This window comes from Anser anser, assembly GCF_964211835.1.
Source record: "Anser anser genome assembly, chromosome: 1".
NCBI classification, from domain to species: domain Eukaryota; kingdom Metazoa; phylum Chordata; class Aves; order Anseriformes; family Anatidae; genus Anser; species Anser anser.
Window position 1 is genome coordinate 31,651,649 of NC_139720.1, and position 16,874 is coordinate 31,668,522.

The 16,874-nt window shown below is 40.7% G+C and overlaps 1 protein-coding gene across 1 annotated transcript in view; it reads left to right on the forward strand.

Moving 5' to 3' along the window:
- The first annotated feature begins 394 nt into the window (after window positions 1–394).
- PDZRN4 (PDZ domain containing ring finger 4) overlaps window positions 395–16,874 on the forward strand; it is a 269,618-nt gene continuing 253,138 nt past the window's right edge. The window contains exons 1-2 of the mRNA XM_083838889.1: window positions 395–448; window positions 12,699–12,800. Coding sequence (XP_083695015.1) covers window positions 410–448; window positions 12,699–12,800 — 141 coding nt within the window. The 5' untranslated portion in view covers window positions 395–409. The remainder of the gene's footprint in view (window positions 449–12,698; window positions 12,801–16,874) is intronic.

The following is a 16,874-nucleotide window of genomic DNA, read 5'->3' on the forward strand; positions in this document are numbered from 1 at the left end:
TGTAATATTTTTGAAGCAAAGATACCTCACAAGGACTAATGAGCTTAGCTGAATGTATATAGAAAAGAACGTAAAGGAGGAAATTATACATATTTCAATTCTGTGTTTCTTTAATTCTCCCTTTGACTTTTAACCGATGAAAAATTGCTTTTACAAGGTGAGATGGTGTTGCCTTTATGGAAATAAGTCTTGGAGGACCTCTTTGGAGTAATTTGGCCATATTTAATCAAGTTTTTCAAGGTGTGCTGCCAGCATTGTGATCTCCACCTCAGGTCTAGAGTCTAGAAGGTAAAAAGAAACAGAAATGAGCTGTGTTTTCTCCTTCTGCAGCGGCTTTCCCTCTCCAAAGTGTCTCCCACTGCTGTCACTTCAATGAAGAGGCTGATGTTTGGCAGCTTTTGATTTCTTCATGGACTCGGTGCATCTCCTAAAGGAAAGATTAACAAAAGTAAGTGCAGAGCTGCTGTACAATATTAGAAATGGGGAAACTATTTTTATTTCTTATAATTGCTTGCCATGAGAAACAACAGTAGCACATGAACCTAGCTGTGTTCATAGGGCCCTCTATGCAATCTAGCTCTGAAAGTTAAGGCAATTACACCTGATTCCATATCCAAAGGAGAGGGATTGCTTAGGATCCCATCATGGGAGCAGGATGTGAGGGCCAAGGGTCTTGTAGTAAAGATGGGTTGTTTTTCTGGATGAGTGGACACCAATAGACTGAGGAGATAGAGGAGAATTGTCCTTATCACAAGATGTTTCATAGAATGAATATTGAAATCTGTCTTCTCCTTAAGTGTTGCTGTAACATTGATACAAGAATGCACTACTAGTTCTTTCGTATAATATACTAATACATCTTAAAACCAAACTGCTTGAGTGGGCATAGATGAAAAGTGTAGGTATGAACAAAGGTATCTGTATTATGCAATAGCAGCATATGTATATCTACAGAGAAACTCTTTATCTGTTCTCCCCATTCATTTTGCCCTTCACCATTGCTACTAGATATGTGTGCTCTACACAGCAATATGAGGAGGAAAGGTGCTGAGTCATTGCACCCTGCAGGTTTGTGCTGCTGCAAGCTCAAAAATGAAGATAATAAAAGTGCAGTAATATTGCATACAAGCAGCAGAAGCATGAAAGCCAGTATGTGCCAAAAATATGACAGTAGTAACTAATTCAGAGAGCAAGTTAAGCTTCTGTGTCAAATCACGTATTTAGCATATATTAATGCGAAGAGAGCCAAAGCAAAGAAAAGCAAGTCCACCTGCATCCACTTGTGTATGAGTTATTTTTGTGATCTTCTGAATACAAATGTCCTTTACCCACATAAAAAAAAATAAGGATGGGAGATCTTATGTTTATAGCATTTGCTCTGTGCAGTAGTTTAGATTTTTAATTTTCCTCATTTGACTACGATTCCCAGACTGAAAAATTTTCCCCTTGTAAATAATTTACATTCTCTTCCTGTGACTGCAAAACAAGCCTGCTTTTCCACCTGCCAGCACTGATGTGTAAAGCACAGTATGTAAAATAGTGCCCAAATGAAAAGATTTATTAAAATTATTGCTATGAGAAACCTGAAATGCTGTGGGTACCATTTATTTGTTGTAAATGGCCTTCCACAACTTCATTTTGAAGACACTTTTCTTCCAATACAAGTTGTCCTCAAGTTCATTAAAAGAGCACAGAACACATGAAGAATGTGAATAATTTTGACCAGTAATTTAAACTCAATGGGAATGGAGTATTTGCACAAGTTTACGTATTTTTTTTAGATCATTTCTGAGGCCAGTTCTATCCATACCCATGTCGAATGTACTTTGCCCCAGAATACTTTGCCCCAGAATATCATATCTGCCTCTGCCTTGCACAATGCAGAGTGCCCATGGGAACACTGCTACACAGCCCAACGGCACCACGCTCCCAGCCAAGCCCCACTAGTGTCCATCTGTCACACACATCCCATAAGCTACCATGCAGCCTACACAAGAGTTACTCCCTGATGCTCTCTTTCTAGTCATCTAGCATTATTCAGAGAGGAGATCAACAGACTCCAATGGTGGGGGACCCCCAAAAAGGGCACTTGGCAGTGGAGGTGCAGGGAGTGGTGTGTTGCTTTGTGAAGCGGGGCCATTCCCAGCCAGCCCTAGAGAGTCCCATGAAGGCATCTCAGGTTGTGTGTTCACGGCTGCCCTGGCCACCAGCCCTGCTCCAGCTCTTGCTCTCATATGGGGACTGAGGGGATGGAAGATGCTGCAGAGGGGACCTGATGGATGTTATAGATGCAACCTCTGAATCAACATGCAAAAGCATTTGAAATTTCACACTAGAAGTGATCAAAGTCACTTGTAGGAACTCCTTCTGAGGACTTACCAGAGAGAAAGGGGAGATGACTGGACAGATCAAGCCTTGAGTGTGTGTCTTTTTACTGTGTAAAACAAAAAGCAAAACCAATCAAACAAAACAAAACAAACAAACAAAAAACCCACAACGTTTTCACTAAATATTCAGGAAACTAGTGCATTGGTTGGTGTCTGATAACCTGTAAACAAGAGAAATGTCTCCAAGTCTACAAAACACCACATGGTAGTAAAAAAGGGCATCTCCAATGCCAAATTTTAGCACCTTCACCTTGAGGAAGGAGCAAGTCCTACAGCAGGTCAGCAGGCAGAAGTGCTGCAGAGGTGCTGTGAAGGTCGCAGGTTGGTGAGCAAAAGGTTATTGCAGTGGGGATGTAGCAGCAGCAAGCTTTGGAGAAGCAGCGGCAGTAGCACTGCAGGGATGGATGGTAGGTGATGAAGCAGCAACAGAGCATTGGTTTGGTGGTGGCAAAAGGCTAGGTTGAGCTAAAGCCATGGAGAGCAAATTTAGAGCCAGCCTACAGCGTAGGCCCCGTACCAAAGAAACAGAGCTGTAATGGCTTTAGCTGAAATAGATACCATGCGGTTGACACGTTGGAGGGAAGGGATGTCATCCAGAGACACCTGGGCAGGCTTGAGAGGTGAGCCTGTGTGAAAAGCTCACAGTTAAACAAGGCCAAGTGCAAGGTCCTGCACAACATAATCCCAAACATGAATACAGGCTGGATGACTAATGGATTGAGAGCAGCCTTGTGGAAAAGGGCTTGGGGATATTGGTGGATGAAAAACTGTCAATGTGTGCTCATAGCCCAGAAATCCAACTATATCCTGGTCTGCATCGAAAGAAACATGACCAGCAAGTCAAGGGAGGTGATTCTTCCCCTCTTCTCTGCTCTCATGAGACCCCACCTGCAGTACTGTGTTCAGCTCTGGAACCCCCAATATAAGAAGGACATGGACCTGGTGGAGTAAGTCCAAGGAGGGCCATAAGGATGATTGGAGGGCTGGAGCACCTTTCCTATGAAGAAAGGCTGAGAAAGCTGGGGTTATTTAACCTGGAGTAGAGAAGGCTGTAGGGTGACCATACAGTGGTCTTCCAGCAACTAAAGGGGGCCTACAGGAAAACTGGGGAGGGACTCTTTGTCAGGGACTGGAGTGATAGGACAAGGAGTAATGCCTTTAAACTAAAAGAGGGTAGATTTAGATTAGATGTAACAAAGAAATTATTCACTATGAGGGTGGTGAGGTACTGGCACAGGTTGCCCAGAGAAGCTGTGGATGCCCCATCCCTGGAGGTGTTCAAGGCCAGGCTGGATGGGGCTTTGGGCAACTCGGTCTGGTGGGAGGTGTCCCTGCCTATGGCAGGGGGTTGGAACTGGGTGGTCTTACAGTCCCTTCCAATCCAAACCATTCTATGATTCTAAGTGACAGACCTCACATTTTTCATATCCTTAGAAAAAGAGATCTAATTGCTAATCCTCCAGGCCCAGGCAGTTTGCTCTGAGTGGTGTACAGGCAGATAAGATAGCTACCTCCTCAGTCAGCTGGAAGAAGCATTTCAGGACTTTTGCCAACTCATCTTGGGACAGCAGTAGTTTCATCTGGTGCAAATTGTTCACATTTTCTAAGCTGATTTTTAAATTATTATTCTTCCTCAACTCCCGTGGGAAAAAAAAAAAAGGAAGAAAAAAAAGAAAAGACTGCTTAAACATTTCTTTCCAAATCCATTATTTTCCACCCAGAAAATATAGCTTGCTCTTGAGCCCCCTAATTTGATTTGTTTCCTACATTTGAGCAGAGAGAGGAAGCACTTCAGTGTTTTCAATGAGTCTCTAGAAAAATGAACCAGGCACATTTGCTGCCTGCCACTGCCTGCCATATTTTCAGCAGCAAGGATATGAAAGCTTTTATCCTAGTGCTTGCAAAAGTAGACCCCAGCCATACATTTAACTCTGAGTAGACAGGGATTTGCCCACATGCAGTTATTGGGAAAAACTGGGGCATACATTATAACAGATCTCTGACAAGACCTCCAATGCTGATGTTAATTGAATGTTTTTTTTAGGGTATATTTTCAATCTTGTTTCTCTCCACTTGTCCAACTTTCAATACTCCTGAGAACAGGGAGATGACAAGAATTAATGCCTGTTTGCATTAACCCTAACTTCATTGTCACTTAATTAACTATGATTAATGTCAGGAGGCAAAGGAGAAACGTCAAGCTATTTTCAACAGCTCTGTACTGATGAGTTCAGAAAAACAAGTAGTGGCATTACAGTGCTGATTATAATAAAATCCAGCCAAGAGATGCATTGTTTTGATTGCAAGGTTTATTCTTCAGCCACTGACAGCATCCTGGTAAACTGCCAGTGACTGTAACCCCTAGAAACCTCACTTAAGAAGCATGAACCAAAAATACAAATGCTACCCCTGAAAGTTAAAAACAAAGGATAAAATACTATTCTGAATTACTCAATAGTTGTGAATCTGTGTAAACTGTGTTTGGGTAGTATATTCTCAGCTATTTTAGGGAAACAGAACTGCCCAGTTTTATATTTTCACTATTCTTTATTAATCTCCCAAACTGAATACACAGTTCTGATCCACTGCCAAAAGTAAATCCATAGGCTGGTTAGGATTCCTGCTAGGTCTAGCAAAGCAGACCCAACATCAGTAGGCTAGTGGGAAGAGCAATAGATGTGGCAGGCCTGGCATTTTAACTAAGTTACTAGACACAGCTAAGCTCTCTAAGACCTCTTTTTCAGATCATTACAAGGGGAAAAAGTGAAAGAAATGAAAAACAAATTAAGATTGGTATTGTAACTTTCCTGACTTCTTCACTGGGAAATGTAGGATTTGAGACAGCAGTGTGAGTTCGTGGTGGCTGTATGTGCCAGGTGATGATCTAACCCAAAGAATTAGGGTAAGGGAGTGATTTGAAAATAGGCAGAAAAATGATGAATTATTTTCTCCAATGGATGTGACTGTATAATCTTTCTAAAGGTTGAAGTTAAAGCATATACATTTGCTCATTTTTTGCTAGAAGGGAAAGTTTGTTTTATTTTCTTGTTGTCCCTGTGATCTGGGAGCTCCATGAAGCGTCTCTTACTCCCTTCTCCTCACATACCATCGGGGGGGGGGAAAAAAGTAAGAATTTCTAAGAAGTGAGCACATGCAAGTAGCACGAGGCAATGGTTGGGTGGGATTCCTCCCACTTTCCCCTCCTTCCTAAAAGAGACTTTGCCTTTGTATGTGCTCCTCCCTTCCATGGCAGGGAGGAGACCTTAGCTCATAGCTCCTGACTAGCAAAGGAGGAATGGAAAATATGACACAAAATGGAGGAGCTGCCAATGAAAAAGAGGAGGGAAAGTGAGCTAGGGAGAAGAAGAAATTGGCATATTGAAGACTGGAGCAAGGACAGATGGGTACTGGTATAGGGAAAGGCAAAATAATTACAGGGAAAAGCAAATGAAACCATTAAAACCAAGAAATAAGGACAGCAAAATAGAAAAGAAATTGGAAAAGTTTGAGTGAGTAAAGGAAAATAGATTTGTAGGTCTCATTTCTGGATCTGTGCTTCATTTTTGTACTTTGAAAATATATCCTCTTTTTTCTTTTTCTTTTTTTTTTTTCACCTTGCTTTTTGAGGACTCTCTAGGTGCTTGCAGTGTATTGAGAATTGACTTTTTGGAAACAATTTTTGTTTACGGAGAAGACATTTTTACACACACATAGTACAGCTGAATTTTCATTTTATAGATAGTCAAGGCAGCAAAAACAGACAAAATAATCAGGAAGGCTGATCTGGTCTAGCCAGAAAAACCAGCAGTTTGTGCTCTTCTTTTGTTCTTATTTGGTCAAATTATTTCATATACAAAGGGATACTGTCCTGCTGAAGACCTACACTGAGAACAGTATTCCTGCCATGAATATGTCCTTCGAGGAATTTTCTTGTTTACTCAAGAGCTCTAGCTTTCGAAAAGCTTTCCGCTGCCCATTTATTTCAATTGGAGTTTCATGTAAGGAAATAAAACCTTTTATGCCACAGTGGAAGTGATAGGAAACAGCTGAGGAAAGAAAACTGTCATGGGTGACCATTAACTGACGTCACTATCCTGAAGCATTCAGCAGAGCAATCATTTTAGGGAGCAACAATTTGCAAGCAGCATCATGTTTTCACTGGACTCCAACCTTGCCATTTGTAATATCTAGCTATGGTCTTTGGTTGTGAAGTCTAGTGCCCTTGGTGGGTTTCAGTGGAGTCCATTAGGCTAGTTACGTAGGCTTTAAGAGCATTTCAATCTCAGCCACATAATTATAATGTGCTTTGTCATCTGGCCAGCCTGGGTAGACGATTTAGTGTGAGTCATGTGAATTAGAACTTGATATTTCATACTATCATTGGTGGTTTTCAAACAAATTTCTCTCTCTCCCTCTTTCTCTCTTTCTCTTCAAGTACACTGTCAACTGTTTTCTGTTTTTCCGAAGTGAAGGAGATAAAGCAGTCTGTCATCCCCCTCTCAGTCCCCATTCTGGATGTAGAAATAATTGCACAACATGGCAGAGGAGTGAAAAGGTGTCATTGAAGTATGTGATGTGTCTGTGTGCAATGGTTAAATGCAAAAGAATGATATTTTATTGCTTACTTAGCATTTTTAAAACTATTTCTAAAGCTATATCCTGCGTAAAATGATTCCTGATTTAATAACAGGAATGGTATAAAATTTTAAACATAAATTTTAAACAATTATGTTGCTGTAGAAATGTCCTTTCTTTCTTCAGTACGTGACATAAATGAAATATTGTGCATTCAAGAGTCTGAAATAACAAAATGAGATCTAAAATCTAAAATTTAGCTTTAGATAAGAAGTGAAATTATTTCTGTTAGTAATTTTATTCTGCAGAGCAAGTCTCCCTAAGATATTCACAGCCTCATCCTCATCTTTCTTTCCAAAATAAATCAAACCCTGTTCTCAAGAACCCTAGAGCCATATGGTCAGTCACACCACTGACCAACAAAGACAGCAGGCTGGATTTCATTGAGGGGTAATAAACATAGTGGAAGATAAAGTGTAATGCTAGCTCTTCATCATAACAGGTCTGCATCTAAACCCACCCAAAATGTGACATAGTGAAATGGAGAAAAACACTTAAGATTTTCTGTTTCACCTTCCAAACTTACTTCCATATGTGAACCATATTGAAAAAAGTACAGTGCTTCCTCTGGGATCTCTGAATATTTATTTTAGTCTACTGCCAAAGCAGGGCCTGTCATGAGGGTTCTCCAAGTGATTATTATGAGGGGCAGAAACAACAGTTGTGAACAGGCACAGCGTTGACCACTGGTTGAAGACACATAAATACCTAAATATGGAAGATGGGACTACATACCAGTGACTGGGCAAAGCAATCCTTTGATCCAGTGTACTTAATTTTCATTCTGTGGCAATTAAATTTAGATTTTTGTAGCAGTTCAGTGTCCTAGAAGCATGTTAGGCAGATGACCAGGTGTACCAGGAAAGGAGAGAGAAGTTATAAACTGCTGAGGGTTTGCATTTATTGAAATATAAACCGAATTGAAATATAAAGTGTTGGTCAAATGCCAAGCATAATAGATATACTATTGCCTGCAGGGCTCATCTCAGATGTATAACCCTGATCCTGAAGATTTTCTTTTAATTTCTGATTCCTACTTTTTTTTTTTTTTTCCTATCTCAAGCGTCCTTAAATGGAAATCAGTGAACTGGATTTAACGTGAATGAATACAATTACTATACTTGTTCCTTTGTATGAATACTATTTATTTCTGCTTCATGGTCCACTCTACATAGCTCCCCACAAGTTCTTTGTTCCTGATTCAGACTGTGCCTTTATCAAAACTGGCTGCCATATAAAAATGTGGCTTTTTACTGGGCCTCATCCAAAGGCCACTGAAGTCAAAGGGTTCATGAAAGGTTCAGAGCCAATTATCCTTACTGCTATGGCCAGCCATGTTCTTTTCTACACTTATAGTGTACACTTATAGCCGTGTTCTACACTTATAGTGCTGTTTTCTTTTGCCAATATTAAAACAAAAGCTCCATCACAGTGCAGTGAAATATGTTTAATATTCAGACTTTGATTTTCCTTTTTATAAATAACAGTTTTTTAATGGCATTCTTTATCTTGCTGGGATGGTATGTGAATCCAATGAGTCTAATGATAAATTGTGGAGCGTAAATGGAACATTAGTTCTCTATGTCAATGAGCAATGTTTTGCTGCTTAAATAAATATTAGTGAAATGTATCCTTGATTTACTGAGTCTATACTTAAATAGATGACTAGTGTTGTTCTGACAGTGTAAAAAATGGCCAAAGCATTCTCTTGTGTGGCATGTAGGAAACTGGCAGAGAGTGGCATTTAGGGCAAATAGTTAAACATGTTTGGTTCATCCTCACCATTAGATTTCATTTTTTGAAACAGAATTCTAAAAACATTGATTTAAACTTCTTTGAATCAGTAAAGTGAGATCTCCCATGCAAGATTGTTTTTCTTCTCTTTATGCTTTGCATTTAAGCCTAAAAACACAATCTGCTGAATTTTGGGTTGCTGTTGAAGCTCCCTATTCATCTTTGCACTCTTCAGCTCCCATATGTTACAAGCCATCGTTAAAAAAAAAAAAACATATGTCCTTAATAAATTAAATAAACGGACCGTACTTCCCACTGCTGCATTTGAAGGAAGCCCTTCAAACTTCTCCAAATCACTCATATTCCATGCTGGCTTAAAAGTTTATTGGAAATAGCAGGACTAAGAAATAGTAGCTCCAAATGTCACCGCACATATCCAGGGGATACCAGTTCTGCAGCACAGTACCACCAGCTGCTGTGAGCTTGCCAGAAACAGCAAGCAGAGGACATCCCAAAGTCTGATATACCCAGGGACCAGAGATCTCCACATGCTGAACCTGGGTTTGCCTGTATATCCTTGGGCTCCCACTAAACTCTTCCCCTTTTAAACAAACAGAAATACCACCAGTTCAAAGCTTTGACATTTTAAAAACATTTTCATCCTTTTTCTGTAGAATTCTATAAACCCCAAAACAGTTTAATCTGCTTACTAGCCTTTAATTATACTAACTGCCAATATATTCTATTACTAGTCCAAAGAAAATAGTGGCTGTTGTGTATTTTTTAACTGTGATTGATGAAGCATATTTGTGTAACATTAGGTCATATTTGTCAGAGTCTAACTTTTTAGTTGGCAACTACACCATTAATTAGCAATATTGCTGATAACCTCTATTTTGTATAACCAGCAAGTTGTTTTTCCATACAAGCTGGCAGTGGAAAATAAGAAAAGGATATTTCCATGGTGCCACAAGTCTGGAGTCAGAATAATCACAGAAATACACACTACAGCATTCTCTGTGATTGCTATCTGTAAACCAGGCTTTATTTCTTGATAGGCATTATTTTCTTAGGTGTTCTTATTGTGCCTTCCTTCCTCTTCAGTCTTACAGTAATCTACTTTAAATGTTACATCTCTGTTTTGGATGCTGCCCGAGTCCATAGTCAGGCCAGCAGCATATTCCTGAGCTTGCACATTTCCTACTATTTACTGTAATACCCTGTTTTCAGCTTCTTACAAGTCTTCCAAACTTTCTCCATTTGCAATGAAATTCCATTTAATTACTATTTTGCTAAAGATTATTTCAGCTAAAGCTCTACTGCTGTCTTTGAGCATGAGGTATGGGATAAGGAATGTTTTTTACCCCCCTCAAAACTGCATAGCACCTTTTATTTTAAATACTGTAGTGTTTTAACTTCTGGAGCTGGGACATGAAGTTTCACAAAAGTTTCACAAAATCTTCTATCAGGAACATCTCATTTACAGTCACTATGAAAATTCACATTTGGCCATATGACATCCCTTTGAAAAACTGTAGTTCAAAAACTCTTAGTAGAAACTGGTTTGCGTTCACCAATTAAAGTTTCCAGAGATGAGACTTCTTGCCCAAGCTCCCTGAGCACACCCAAGGATCTTGCAGCTCTAAGGGTGCATATACTGTTTGACTTGACATTAGTCATTCTGCGCTGCATTTCCAAACCTGAAATATGGGAAAAATACAAAGTCCATGTCTCAGAGGAGCTGTGCGAAACTAGGTCACGAATACCTGTGAAGCATGTACGTGCTGCAGTGATAGTCACTGAAATACAGCTCTTGAGAATGTGGATAATCCAACCTTTACAATACAGCTTCATCTGTGGAGAAGAAAGACAGCTTGGGCTGTAAAAAGAAAAATGAAGAAAATAAAATAGTGTGTTGTTACTCATTAATTGAGTACAGTCAGTTTTTTACACTGAGAAAGGACCTGTGAGAAGCAATAGAGGACATAAGCATGTAATGAAAGATGGCATCCTTGGGCACATGCACTGCCTTGTTGCCCAAAAGTTGTGTGGACATTAAGTCACACATTTTCTAACTCCTGTGCTGTTAATAATGGCGTTTAACCTAATCTTTGTTGTGTATCCTGCAACTGATAGGTGGGGAAGGATGTCTTTGTAGTTGAGTGCTGACCTGGGACTTGGGGACATCAGACTCATTTCCAGATTCCACCACATATTTTCTGTAGAAACCAAATTGGTAAAATGAGCATAATAAAAAAAAATCAGTTATTTGCCCATTATCTATCACATCTATTTGACATTTTTCTTTTCAAAACATTTGGGGAAGTTTTTGTCTCTTACTCAGTACTTACCAGTCTCAGTTGAGGCCTCTAATGACTCTAACTGTCATTTTAATGACTTGGTAAGAGCTGTACAGAGCTTGCTGAAACTAAACAAATCTTTTCCAGTGGCATTTGTAGCGGCTGTGGGAGTTTCTCTCTGAACAAACTCCTAAGAACCGCTTAGAACTGCTAAAAAACACGTGAATGGGAAAGGCTGGTCTTTTTATCTCAAGATGTATTTAACAGGTTTGAAGTAAATGAGACATGCAGTCATCAGTGGCTTGATAGAATCTTCTGAGAGGCAAAATATGCTCAGGACATTTGCAAGGGGCCGCAAGGTTTGGCTGCAAACCCTTGGGATCCTGCCTTCCCTTCAGTGAGAGACAGGTGAGGTACCAGGTGGGATGTGGTAGGATATGCAAGTGGGTTTAGGCAGCTGAACTGGGCTCTGTGTTTCTAAGATAGGACCAATAGCATTTAATACAGATTTAATATGCAATAGCATTTAATATGGATTGTTTTGTGCATTTCCATTGTGATATTTACCAATGCAGTACTCTAATTGCATTTTACCTACAAATGCAATAAAATGATAAGAAATCATGAAATGAAAGGCAATGTTCAATACTTCTTTTCATTTATTAGGTTTCTTATGTAATATGATGGTAGAAACTAATGGAACTGTCAGTAATTGTCATTGACAGGCAGTTCTTATTAGCTGTAAATGTATCTTTGTATTTTATTCAAGGATTATAGATCATTTTAGTAGCAGAATGGTACATTCAGTTTCTGCATATATTCTTCTCAATGCGAGGTACATTTAAGTGGATTAAAAATATCTAGTCCTTCTAAGCGGTGAGTGAGCTCTGAGTGAGCGCTGCAAACTAATGGACATATTGCTCCAGGTTTAAGGAATTAACACAGTATCATACTAATGTACAATCTGCTGTGGCTTTGCAATATAATAGTAAGCGTAGACTTATATCAGTGGAAATCCTGCAGAAAACTACTGCAGTCCTGGAGAAAAATGGTTTATTAAACCTCTCAGATTTAAAGTTGGAGACCTGGATGAAGCAGAAGTTTCTTCTGGGTTACTAAGTATTTTTCTAATGTTTACCAAAATCCCAACTTCACCATTTCTAGTTGTAAAAGTTAGAGCAGATGGACAACAGAACAAGAGCAGTGTGAACAAGGCAAAAACTGTTATGCAGAGATCCATATTACTCTGTGTGACTTTCAGCAAAATTCCCCAGTAATTTCATCTTGTGCTTGGAAATCAGACTTCTGACAGACACATCAGAAAGGCTTTCTTGTAATTTGCAGCACAACGGTTACTTTGTAGGATACTTTTTTACCTAAAAGCAATTGTATTTGATCACTGAACAAAGAGAGGGAGATACGTTTTGATTAGGTACACAGCATTCCTCTGGCAGATTTCAGGACCTGTAGTCTAACAGATGACACTGTAATGAACACAGTCGTCTTCCTCTTAGGCTGCCTGAGGAACTCTGCATCCTTGTTTTTGGCCACACGACATTTTCATGAACCACTATTTGTTTTCTTTGTCTTAGGGATTTTTTTGCTTAACTCTTCTTACAAGTGTTTCTTTATTTTTCCTCAGGTATGTGGCCAGGAAACCACCATCAGCTCTCCTGGCCAGGCAGAGAGAGAGAAGGTGGTGGCCGGGGTGGCAGGCAGGAGGCTCCGCAGAGGCACTGCCAAGGTGGGTGGCATTGCTCCATCCCAGTTGGAGCTCCTCCAGCCCCAGAGCTCATGCTGGCTCTGCACTGCGGTGCACGACTCCTCGTGGGCATTTCAGTGCGTTCTGGTAGCAGCACCTGCGTGCTTAGCATGGTGGGGAAAATGCCTATAGATGGCTGATTTGTTGGTTTTCTCTGCTTTTTGTCAAATGATCTTTGAACTTTGAGACAAAACTTATTTTAGGCTAATGCAGAGGAGAATACCATCTACATCTCACACTATTTTTATTTTTATTTTTTTACCAAATAAGAAACATATTTAAGATGCAGTTCATGCTCAGAAGGCCTTTGATCAATTCTTATAAATGGTAGATTTAACTGATGTGAGCTCTTTTTAAAAACAGTAGATCCTTTTCAAAATGTTGAGCAGAAGAAAGTGCAGAGGTGTGCCTATAACAAGAAAAGCTAATACACGCAAATTCTCTCTGTGACCTAGAATATAAGCAAAAAGGGAAGTTTAGCCTGAGGTTCTAGTATGGAGGTAGATTCCTTGGAAGTAAATAACATCATACTTTCTACTGCAGAAGTGTGTTTTTTGTTTGTTGGTTGGGGTTTTTTTTATGATTTTATTGTAAACGTTTATTTCAAAAAAAAAATAAATACACTTGAAACAGGACATCCTTTTCAGGAGATAAATAGTACAGTAAAGAGAGTGATCCATAGGAATTGAGAAACAGATAAACTGCTAGTTGTGATGTATCTGTTACATGCACCCCTTGCATGGAAGTCACAGCAATACTTTGGACTACAGGATGAAAAAGTATTAGGCCATATCTTATCCTTGATTTTTAGTATACTGTTCAGCACTGGTGACAGGAGTTCTCTTTCTTTTAACAAAAATATGTGTTCTTTGTTATTCTTAGACTGAATTACAGCAGCAATGCAATGTAACGCATTGATGACAAAACGTCTCTGATGAGAGGGAGGCTATGTGTACAGGCTGGGGGATAAGAGGCTGGAGAGCAGCCCTGCAGAAAGGGATCTGGGGGTTTTGGTCAACAGCAAGCTGAACATGAGCCAGCAGTGTGCCCTGGAAGCCAAAATGGCCAAATGTACCCTTGGGTGCATCAAGCATGGCACAGCTAGCTGGTTGAGGGAGGTGTTTGTCCCACTCTGCGGTGGTGCGGCCTCACCATGAGTAAGTACTGTGTGCAGTTCTGGGCACCACAGTATAAAAAGGACATAAAACTACCAGAGAGTGTCCAAAGGAGGCCTACAAAGATGGTGCAGGGTCTGGAGGGGAAGACCTATGAGGAGTGGCTGAGGCCCCTTGGTTTGTTCAGCCCAGAGCAGAGCAGGCTGAGGGGAGGCCTCATGGCAGCCTGCAGCTCCCTCACGAGGGGAGCGGAGGGGCAGGCGCTGAGCTCTGCTCTCTGGGCACAGCGACAGGACCCGAGGGAACGGCATGGAGCTGGGACAGGGGAGGGTCAGGCTGGGTGTTAGGGAAAGGTTCTGCACCCAGAGGGTGGTCGGGCACTGGGACAGGCTGCCCAGGGGACTGGTCACAGCACTGAGCCTGCTGGAGTTCAAGAAGTGTTTGGACAGTGCTCTCAGACACATGGTCTGATTTTTGGGTGGTCCTGTGTGGAGCCAGGAGTTGGACTCAATGATCCTTCTGGGTCCCTTTGAACTTGGGATATTCTTTGATTCTATGAGAAAAATTCCTCTGGTGCTCCACTTGGGATTGCTCTGGATGCATGGAGTCCTGTTGACTTCAGCAATGAGCAATCTCATACCTCCACATCGGGTGGTTTTCTGCTGGGACTTGGCTGTGCTGAGACACCTCCCGTAAGCCCTTCTGAGGGTTTCTCACGCTGTAAACCTCCAGACATACCTCCTCCTTCTGCATTCACTTTCTGCTTTATGTAAGCTGCTTTTGTAGGAGAAAAAGGGGCAGAAAGGAGGAGTTTTGCCAGCACAAACAGCAGCCCGTCTTTCATCTTTCAGGGCACAGCCCTTGGGGGGAGCAGCGGGGCGGTGTGCCATGCCAACAGAGCCCCAGGAGGGATTACGTTTTGGGGAGAAAGCATGCCTCCATTATTCCCCAGTGCAAAGGAGGGGCACACAGGTTCCCTCTCCCTTGATCTTGGGGACAGCCTGGGCCTGCCTGCTTCCTGCCATAGCTGATTTTCCACTCGCACTGCTCAGCCTGGAGCCACAGGTTCCCCTTTAAAGCCTTCTGCCCCCAGGGCATGCTGAGGAAGCCCTCCCTGATACCTGCAAGTCTGCAAGGGCTCCTGAGCACGGACAGATACGTGTGGGGAGGACACAAAGGGCTCTTTTTCCATCCACCTCCACCCAAAGGGCAGGAGCACGTCAGGCTGACGTTCCTAAATACCTCCTTGAAATTCTACATTAAATCTTCTAGAAACTAAGAAGCCCAGACTTGCTCCCGACAAAATCAAGGGTAAGTCCCTACAGACGATAAAAGGAAAAACAGCAATCCCTAAACAGGTGTCCATTTTGATTTCCCAAATGAATCTAAAGGTGCAAACTACATTTGACAGTTTTTCAACTGAAACTAATATTCACTTCAGCTTATGTCTGAATTATTTAAAATGCAATAACATTCCTTTGCTGCTCTATTGTATTCAGACATTCAAAATCCCTGCAAAATATTTATTTTGGATAGTTCCTATATCCAATTCCTCTTTTTATCAATAGAACAATATTTATGGAGGTCAGGCTGCCAACTTTGCCAGACAGACGCCCTTTGCATTCAAAAGAAAACATGATTCATCAGAGGATCAGGATTTCAGCTGCAAATTAAACTTTTCTTTGATAGGCCGAGAGATACAAGTCAATAAAGGAAAACTTTTGATAGCTGGAAAGGAATGTATACTTTGAGGCTGCCAATGTTCAGTTCTGATCACTAATACCTTACCTGATGGAAGAAATTTTTTCTTTTTCCTTGCTTTATCTAATTATATCCCAGGGGCAATATTTACAAAGAAATGGAAAGAGAATTATAACCAGTTGTGCTGTGTAAAGGTGTCAGCTTATTTTTGTTCTCTTTTTGAGATCACGAACATCTTTTAAAGTACTTGTGCAGCACACAGGACAAAAGTGCTGTGATCAAAAATTAGCATTCTCTAGATAACGCATACAATTAGTATTTAGCATATTAAGAACAATAATAACGATGATGACAAAAGCAGTGATAAACTTATTGTGGCTTGTTAGCTTTCAATGCACAAGCCTATCACATATGAGAAAAGACTCGCTCTAACAGCTGCGGTACCCAGCACAGTAGGAAAAAGGAAGTTCTATGCTGGGAGAAGAAACCGTAAGATCCAATGATCCTTATTTTTCAGAGCTGTTGCCCTTAGTATTTGCTGCAGATATCCCACAAAGTTATTTCTTGTCTCTAAGTAGTACCATTGAAAGTACGTAATGTATTTTTCATCACGTACCCTTTTAGTGGTAATTAAATATCACAACCCTACCTTGCAACTAATTGCAATGGCCTTGTTATTTTTGGTTTTGCCTGACTATGATTTCAAACCAATGATCATTAGTAACAATAATAGTCCTCTACCCTTTTATCATGCCTTACATCTGTGGGACTCCATGTTAAGCATTACTGTGTGCATTACACCAGTGCTTACACTGAGTCACAGAGGTTAATTAACTAATTAAAGTTCTCAAGGCACGTCAGTGGCAGAATCAGGAGTAACGACTGACAGTCCTGAGTGCTGCTTTCCCTGGACTGGATATTCAGACAGTTTTTGCTAAAGGGTTAGCCAGACTTTAAAATGGCATTAATCATTAAAAGCTGGACTTCTTTATCAGAGGATTGTTTGTGTGGGAAGGGAAGGAGGGACTCATTTCATTGCTAAAATGAAGCTGAATGTGAGGCTAATGGAAAGAAAAGCTCCTACTTGTCTGAATCACACTGCTTGAAGGCAGTGGGTGTTGCAGAGGGCTGATAGTATTCGTTAAGGAATCTCAGAATGTTTTGTTTGCAAAACCAGCCTGGACAGTTATGTCCTGAAATTCAAAGTTCCCAAACACTACAAAATCAGGCCCAATGACAT